General features: G+C 34.1%; 1 protein-coding gene across 1 annotated transcript; it reads right to left on the reverse strand.

Moving 5' to 3' along the window:
* Positions 1–532: 532 nt before the first annotated feature.
* LOC104247887 (probable sulfate transporter 3.3) lies at positions 533–7189 on the reverse strand. The gene is made up of 13 exons (XM_009804037.2): positions 6408–7189; positions 6058–6106; positions 5761–5968; positions 5071–5242; positions 3921–3986; positions 3607–3720; positions 3389–3505; positions 2807–2933; positions 2281–2567; positions 1917–2107; positions 1727–1815; positions 1264–1340; positions 533–923 (listed from the first exon to the last, which is right to left on the reverse strand). Exons 1-13 carry the CDS (start codon positions 6696–6698, stop codon positions 765–767), a joined length of 1947 nt encoding a protein of 648 aa, XP_009802339.1. The 5' UTR covers positions 6699–7189; the 3' UTR covers positions 533–764.
* Between the last annotated feature and the right edge of the window lie 1822 nt (positions 7190–9011).

Below are 9011 nucleotides of genomic sequence, written 5' to 3' on the forward strand. Positions count from 1 at the left end.
CTGTTATACACCTTACCAAACGACCCCTTATAGTTTTAAAAGCTAAGGATCCTTTCACTTAGTTTATTTACAGGGCAGAAATGCTGCTAATTAACTAGATAAAGTGGCTGTGATGGTCTGAATCAGTTCTACTGATAGAAGATTTCTCATGTTTCTAGTTGTTTTGGTTGGTCAAATGCTGTTTGCTAGAAGAGAAAAATTGAATAAGAAAGGTGAAGGGAAAGCAGAAAATAACTTACTTTCAATTGCTTCTTGGCCAGATCACATAGAGTTGTTTTGTTTGTTGTAAGTGCATGCATAACTTCTAGTTTTTAGAGAACTTTTAATATACCTTAAGCAACAACAACAATAATTATGCTCAATCTCAAGTAAGATGGTATTGGGTATATGAATTCTTGTTGAACATTTTGACTTTGAATTATGCGGATTTATCATAAATTGATTAATTATATGCTAATCGTCAGCATTGTTGTGTACTCCTCCTTGATTCGAGTTTGGGACTGGCAATGTGAGTAGGCTCGCAAAAGTGGAGTTACCTTAAAAGAGATTGAAAATATAGCGGTTGCTTGAAAATTCTTTCCTAAAAGTCAATAATTCTCTTAGCTAATTTTGCTTGTACAATTCAAGGATTCCATATCTAGTGAACCTAAGGGGAAAATAGGTTATTTTTATGCTTTTGATTGAGTCCTTGATCAACCAAATAGAATTACAAAGGTACAGATGAAAGAGCTAAGCAACAGCAGCTGAATTTATTTTATTGTATCTCAAACATTGTCTGGTATTTGGTATTTTATTGTTGAGGAAAGTGAAGCTACTGCTTCTTCGACTGTTAAAAAGAGGCAATCTGGTCTCATCATATCTTTAGTTTCATCAGCCCTCTGTAATTTTTCCAGTACTTCTCCTATTGGATTCACCAATACAAACTGCAATGCCAAAATCATTAAGGAAATAAATACTCACATAATATCAGAATAAATAGAAAACAAAATGGTCTTGAGGATTTTGACTTCATTTGGAAAGAAATAGTGGATTGTTGGAGGGAAGGAAAGGCTGTGAGTTCGAGTCTCTCCAAGAGCAAGGTGGGAAGTTCTTGGAGGGAAGGATGCCGGGGTCTATTTGGAAACAGTCTCTCTACCCTAGGGTAGGGGTAAGGTCTGCGTACACACTACGCTCCCCAGACCCCACTAAGTGGGATTATACTGGGTTGTTGTTGTTGTTGTTGTTGGAAAGAAATAGTGACTCTAAAAGCTAAAGTACACTTACCTCAAAGCCTTTCTTTTCCATTGCCATACTCAAATCCTTGAACAATGAGACTCCACTTGTATCAATGGCAGTCACAGCTGAAGATTAAAAAAACAATCCACAATTACTTGTCAAGTTGAAATTAGTTTGTTTTATTTGTGGGAATTTCTTGATGTCCTGACTGTTTCTTGGTAAATTAATTTGTTTTATTTGTGGGAATTTCTTGATGTCCTGACTGTTTCTTGGTATTATCCAAAAGTAGGGGGGAAGGGCAGCCCGGTGCACTAAGCTCCCGCTATGCGCAAGGTCCAGGGAAGAGCCGGACCACAGAGGTTTATTGTACACAACCTTACGCTGCATTTCTGCAGGAGGCTGTTTCCATGGCTCGAACCCGTGACCACTTAGTCACATGGCAGCAACTTTACCAATTACGCCAAATTGGGATTAAATGACAATATTGAGAACCATGTCTCTATGAACTTACCAGACAAATCAAGGACCACAAATCTAAGCCCTGACTGTTTCTTGTTTTTTCCTCCCTCTGCATCATAGTCTTCTATCCATCTTGAAATCCTTTTTTTGGCAAATAAAAATACCTAAATAAATATGGAAGGAAGAAAAAAAAAAAAAATGAATGACAGAATGGTCAATGCAGCAGTTCAACTAGTACTAACCTTTCTTTAAGATAAGTTGCATTGGCAAAGTTGATTGGAGCTTCAATACTTAAAATGAGAAAACCAGGAACACTCATAGCCTCTTTATAATGATCAAGATTTCTATAAATTCCAGTCCCAGGTATATTTCCTAACATTACTGTTTTTGGCCTTGTAATTTGCAGCAACACCTTTAAAATTGATATTCCAATCTGAAATTCATTATAAAAGAAAGTCAAAAACCAAGTAACGTAACAACAATATACCCCGTATAATTCCACAAGTGGGATCTGAGGAGAGTGGTGTGTACGCACCCTTACCCCTACCTTGTGCAAGCGGAGAGACTGTTAAGAAAAAACGAAAAGGAACTTGAGAGGGAGCTTACTGCAATGGCAAGACCATTTTGAACAGAGATGAAGATGACTCCGAAGAATGCACATAACAAGACTAGGAAATCGAATTTATCGATCTTCCAGATTTGGTAAGCAGCTGGGACGTCGATCAGGCCAACAACAGCAGTGACGATGATGGCTCCGAGCACAACATTGGGAGTATATTGGAAGAGAGGCATTAGGAAAAGGAGTGTCACCATCACTGTCACTGCCATTACTATGTTAGAAACTGCAGTTTTGCTTCCTGCATTATGATTCACTGCTGACCTAGAGAATGCACCTGAAAATTTAGAGTTACATTTAACACATGTTTTGCAGTTTTAGAAATTCTACTGTAACAATAACAAACCCAGTGTAATCACACAAGTGGGGTTTGGGGAGGGTAATGTGTACGCAGACTTTACTCCTACCTTCTAAACGTAGAGAGATTGTTTCCGATAGACCATCGGCTCAAGAAACAGTGAAAATAAAGCAAACAAACAGTTTTAGAAATTCTAAAATGTTGAAAGATTTATGTACCAGTTGTGACATAGCAGGAAGTTGAGGAACCAACTATGTTCATGACCCCAATAGCAATCATCTCTTTGTTTCCATCCACTTGGTAGTTCTTTAAAGCAGCAAAAGTCCTCCCCACTGCAATTCCTTCCTATTTTTTTTTTTTTTAACACAACACATTAAGTAGGCGTTTGGACATAAAAACTGTAAGTTTTGAAAATAATAATAATAATAATAATAATAATAATAATAATATTGGAGTTAAGTTGAAAAATAATATTTGAAATTAAAATTATGTTTGAATAAAATATTGCAGTTTTGAAAGCGGGGAAAAACTTATTGGTTTTTGAAAAATTTATTTTCGAAAAATTTCCAAAAACTTCCAAAATTTTATGGACAAACACATTTTTTTTAAAAAGTTCCGAAAAAAAGAAGGAAAAAAAGGATATGGACAAACAGGTCCTAAGTTTTCTGTGTCTAAAGATATTAGAGCCTGCTATGAGCTTTATAGTCATTATTTATGGATGTTATATTCCAAAAACTCATAATTTGAGTTCTTTTCCTTTTTCATAAAAAGATAGGTAAAAGAGAAAAAAAAAAAATTACAGTAAGTGAAAGGATGCCAGTGATAATTCCAGTTTTGATTACAAGTCCCAAGTAGCTTCCACTGAAATGTAACATGTTCCATGAAGGAGGGTTCAACCCTTCTTGTAATTTGCCAATCTACCAAATGACAAAAGGAAAATAATTACATAAATATCAAGGTTTAGAAATATAATAGATATTAAAAGTATAGATGAATTTCCTTGGGTTTAGAAACTTACAATGCTGATACCATGCTTCTGACCTTTCATTGCAAATACCAGAAGTGTAGAGATAATGACAGAAAGAAGAGGGGCTCCTGCTGATATCCAAAATAGTTTTGGCTTTCTCATGCTCTGCACCCAAATTTATCATGATAATACCAAGATATACCGTTAGACATTTTTATAATAGTATCGTTATATAACAATCATTTTCTATAAAGGTCAGAGCTTTTGTGTAACGAATATTCATGCTATGTTATAATATATTCACTATAACAAAAGTGAAGAAAGAAAAATAAAAGGAAAAAACAAAAGTGGAAAAGAGCACTTACAATGTGTCTGGTCAATAGGAGAAACCCCAAGAAGCAGAATGCCATTAGTATAGTTTGCCAAGACCACTGCATATATACCATATAAAATGTTATATATACAAAAAAAAAAAATATACATTATTTTTATTATTATTATTTTAAAAGCGATTATATAATGTCATTTTCCTTTATTATTTCAGTTAAGCCCCTCAAAGAGATAAATATGCTTTTGGATTTGTAGTCTTGTAAATGGAGTCATCTTTAGAGGGAGTATACAACAACAACAACAACAACCCAGTATAATCCCACTTAGTGGGGTCTGGGGAGGGTAGTGTGTACGCAGACCTTACCCCTACCCTAGGGTAGAGAGACTGTTTCCAAATAGACCCCCGGCATCCTTCCCTCCAAGAACTTCCCACCTTGCTCTTGGGAAGACTCGAACTCACAAGTCGGACATGATGAAATATAAAAAATAAACATTAAAGTGAAGCACCTTTTTTTTTTCTCTCCGAATTGCTTTAAAAACTTTTTGGACATCATGAGGTCAAACACTCAAGCCCTTGACTGCCTTGACTTGAATGTAGTCAACTCAAATTGAGAATTAGAAGGTTTGTGGGGATGTATTTTATAAAGTTTCCATACTTAATAAAGAATTAATTTTTGTCAAACAATTTTGGAAGAAATTTTTAAAAATTCGGTGCATTACTAGCTTATAATATATATGCTACACTGGTCAACATTTTTTCTTGTTGACTACATGTTTCTCATTCTACAACACCATTAAATTGCTATTATTTGTTTTTCTACAATCAATTATTTTCAGATTCTAATCAACTTTTTAGACGATTTTGCATGATAATGAACTTATCCACATCAAAATTTGTAAAATTAAATTAAAATAAAATAATAACAAATGGGGAGACAATTAGTACTTGATTTTAAGAATCTTGAATTCACATGATGGCAATCGAAAGCCAAGTCAGCACGTGAATATTCTTATAATCCAAATGTAGAAAAGACACAGACAAATACAATTCTCTGAATTTGCTCCAAAAAGCTGAAAACTAAAGACAAATTTAGTTTTATATAATTCCAAGAAAGAAAAAGTATAATTATCAGTTACATTTACATACAATAGTAGATAAGAAGAGGGTAAAAAGACAGTAATAACCTCATTAGTTCTGTGGAAAACAGAACTTAGAACAGGGACTATCGCCATTTGCTTGGTAAAATTTGTGATACCAAGAAGACTCTTGAGTTGCTGCAGTGACACTATAACAGCAGCTCCAGCCATGAATCCAATCAGTGTTGCTTTTGAAAGAAAATCAATAATAAAACCCAGTCTGCAATTTCCCAAAAATATTAAAAAAAATAGATTACTAACCAAAACCAATATCTACACTTGTAATTGTCCTTTTTCTTTTTAGGTAATCATAGTAGGAAGCCTTGGAGTAAGGATAAAATGGTCTCCGTGTGATTCGTATGTCGCGAGTTCGAGCCGTGGACGTAACCACTAATACTTGTATAAGAGTAGGCTATATACACAGAGGCGGACCTATACAATAGGTAGAGGGGTCACCGGCACACTAAAGTTCGGCAAAAACTCCATGTATACATGTATATGTCTTTAGAAAATAGTGTGGATACCCTATATACAAAGCAGATTTTGGTTGAACCAAAAAGTGCACCAGCGACCTTCAAATCCTGGGTACGCCTCTGTATATACATCACACCCCTTGGAGTTCGACCCTTTTCCGGGCCCTGGGTGAACACATGATACCTTGTGCACCGAACTGTCCATTTTTTTTTCCTTTTAGGGAATTTGTACTTCAGAAGAATGAAATAAAAAAAGTGGGAATACCTCAAAAAGCCTAAAGAGGCTTGGAAAAGGCCAGCAAAGAAAGTAGAAGAGAAAGCAAGTTGAAGGAACAAGATTGGATCTTTAGTTGGGGACACCACTTCTCTCAACATTGATCCTAAAACAAGTGATGCAATTGAAACTGGCCCTACTGCAAGATCCCTTGAACTTCCAAGAACAGCATAAACAAGAGGAGGAACAAAACTTGAATCTACTTTCCAAAAAGCAAATTAAAAAAAAAAGTTAATTACTTAAGTACCCCAACAAAAAAAAATGCATGATGACAATGAAAACACTCACAAAGACCAACAATTGGAGGTAAGTTAGCTAGTTTTGCATAGCTAATTCCCTGCCAAAAAGAAGAAAAGAAAAGAAGGAAAGAGTTAGCAAAGTAACAATAGTGAAAAAGAAAATTACCATAACTTTAGAAGACAAAATCAAGAAAATGGTTAGGCCTGAGACGATAAAAGAACCAACAACAACGACGACCAGTGAAATCTAACTAATGGGGTGTGGGGAGGTTAGTGTGTACACAAACTTTACCCCTACCCGAGCGATAGAGAGGCTGTTTCCGAAAAACCCTCGACTCAAGAGGAGGAAAAGAGGCAATATAACAGTACCATCAATAAGATACAAAAAAAAGAACCAACCTGAGGAATTGCAAGGCTAGCAATGGTGAGGCCAGAGACTATATCAGATTTGAACAACTTGAAGCTGTAATTAGGACCCCATTCTAGTATAGGAAAAACATACTGAGCACCAAGAACTAGCTTCTGTTTTAATGGCTGACCTTTGAATTGACGTAAAGGGTCATCAGGGAAAAAGGTTTCTTTAAGCCTATTTTTGAGTTTTTGGAAAGTGCTTCTATGGGGTGGAGAAACAACTTTGTGTACCTCCATTGCTGTTATGTCTATAACTCTATTCTCATTATTTGGTTCCATTTTGGTCTATTTAATGAGAATGGATTTGAATGCAAAATGTCTGTGGTTCCTTTCCTCCTATTTATATTTCCATCAACTTTCAAAAAGACAACTACCAAACAAACTAGTACTAGTCCACTTGATAATTTCTCTATACCTTCAAAAAAAAAAAAAAAAACACAATTGTTTTTAGGAGGGACTGAAAATAAGAAGAATGTAACAGTAGTGGTGTTGAATATTTTTCCTTGACCAGAGTCTTTGGTCTGACTAAATTTATAGGTAAAAAATGGACATATATAGAATCTAAAAAGTAGATCACAAAATCTACTTAATATCAAATAAATAAACTTACTAAAGACTTGGAATTTGTATGGAAGGTGATAGTAAGTGTTATTGTTCAAAAGATGGAGAAAGTGAAGTTGGATAAGATTCTGATGAAAATAAGGTGAGATTTTGTGATAGGTACGTATCCAAGTAAATATGTGAAATGGGAAAATGAGAAAATTAATAGAGAAATTTCATTAAATGGAAGGGTGCACTTCTCTAAGAAGGTTATGAAATTTATACAAAAAATATAGAGTTAAGGGTCAAGATTATAAATGAAGAGTACTCAGAGTTTCAGAGGGATAGTTTTAGATAAAGTTATATGTGGAGGTCGGTATGCCGGCAAACTGCTCTTCAATTATTTTTATTTTTATCTTATTATATAAAGATTTTTATTTTTTTTTATTTTTTTTTTTTTTGTAGAAACTTCGCAGTGGGGGAAAAAATACAAATAAAATACGAGATCACATAAGGCTATGTGTAGCAATTCTTACTAATGTTCGGAATAGTTCAAGTTTAATTTGATTATTTTAGATCAAATTATTATTTAATAATGATATATCTTCTAATATTCAAGATCTCAGTGTTGTTTTGAGAAATATATTTTGTGAATTAGAAAATATTTTTATGGATAAAATAATATAAGTTTTGGTCAAACCAGAAATACTTATAAGTTGAAAAGTCATAAGTTGGGGGTAACCAACTTAGTTCAATTTGATTTTGGTTTATAATCACTTTGAAGATTTATCAAACGCATAAATAAGTTACTACGGTGAAATAACAAATAGGATTGATCAAATAAGATTTATGTCCAGAAAGGATCTTTTAACTTGCTCTAAAAAGATTATAATAATTAGATTTTCAGGGATTTCTGGATGAAAATTCTCAACAAGATCTATATAGGAGTACTTTTATTGATTTTTCATTAAGTAAATATACCTTCTTATGTCATTATACGGTGCAGAGTTGCAAATTTCAGTGCTAGAATGACGTCGGTTTATTTAATTTTACTTTTGAAAGTGAAATACGAACAAAATGTTGATATGAATTGATTATATCTTTTTCTTTTATATTTTGCTTTATTAATAAGGTATGAAATAATAATACTTACACAAGTCTGAATACTATGCACAAAATAGAATGTTCTCAAATTTGTTAGATATTTACTGACTTTGCTTATTCCTCGCTAAAATCGAGATAAAAAAGTACTTTTGGATTACATTAAAGGAACACTAAAAACAAAGCTTCAGATAATATTAATTTTTTGGCGCGAATTCTATTAGTCGGGTTTCAAAACGGATCTCGAATATAGGGTGGCAACAAAAAAAAGACTATCGAGATGACTAGTCATTTGAATAGAACACAAATATCCTAACCAACTCTTAGGAGTTTAACGTAATTTTTCAAACTATAGAAGTCATAGGTCAAAAGATGAGTAGATTAAAGCTAATAGTCTCGAATAAGATACTAATTACTTGTACCTTTTCCAGTTCACGTGTTAGGAAACACAAATACATCATTTTGAATAAGACCACAACAACAACAACAACAACAACAACAACAACAACAACAACAACAACACAGTATAATCCCACTTAGTGGGGTCTGGGGAGGGTAGTGTGTAGGCAGACCTTACCCCTACCCTGAGGTAGAGAGGCTGTTTCCAAATAGACCTCCGGCATCCTTCCCTCCAAGAACTTCCCACCTTGCTCTTGGGGAGACTCGAACTCACAACCTCTTGGTTGGAAGTGGAGGTTGCTTACCATCATTTTGAATAAGACCATAACTTAATTATACCAAATTAAATAGGCACATTCTCTATACTTTCTTGTTCAATAATAATTAAGGATTTTAACTGTGAAAGATTTGCTTGATACATCCAACCCTACATATAAGAGAAAAGCTAAGTTAGGTGTCCAAATCTGGAAGTAGCAATTAGAGAATTAATCACGCAATTGGAAGGAAGTAAAAAGGAATAAACTAATTGAGCAAAAAGGTAGGAAAGAATAG

The sequence above is a fragment of the Nicotiana sylvestris genome, chromosome 10 (assembly GCF_000393655.2).
Source record: "Nicotiana sylvestris chromosome 10, ASM39365v2, whole genome shotgun sequence".
Classification (NCBI taxonomy): domain Eukaryota; kingdom Viridiplantae; phylum Streptophyta; class Magnoliopsida; order Solanales; family Solanaceae; genus Nicotiana; species Nicotiana sylvestris.

Bases quoted from the DNA above. Each gene is read 5' to 3' on its own strand.
- LOC104247887 (XM_009804037.2), bottom strand. From the start codon at position 6,698: ATGGAACCAAATAATGAGAATAGAGTTATAGACATAACAGCAATGGAG. The intron at 2,934-3,388 runs GTAATTTTTTTT...AAAAAAAAATAG, and splicing joins CTGGCATCCTTTCACTTACT to GAAGGAATTGCAGTGGGGAG. The intron at 1,816-1,916 runs GTTAGTACTAGT...TGCCAAAAAAAG, and splicing joins GCAACTTATCTTAAAGAAAG to GATTTCAAGATGGATAGAAG.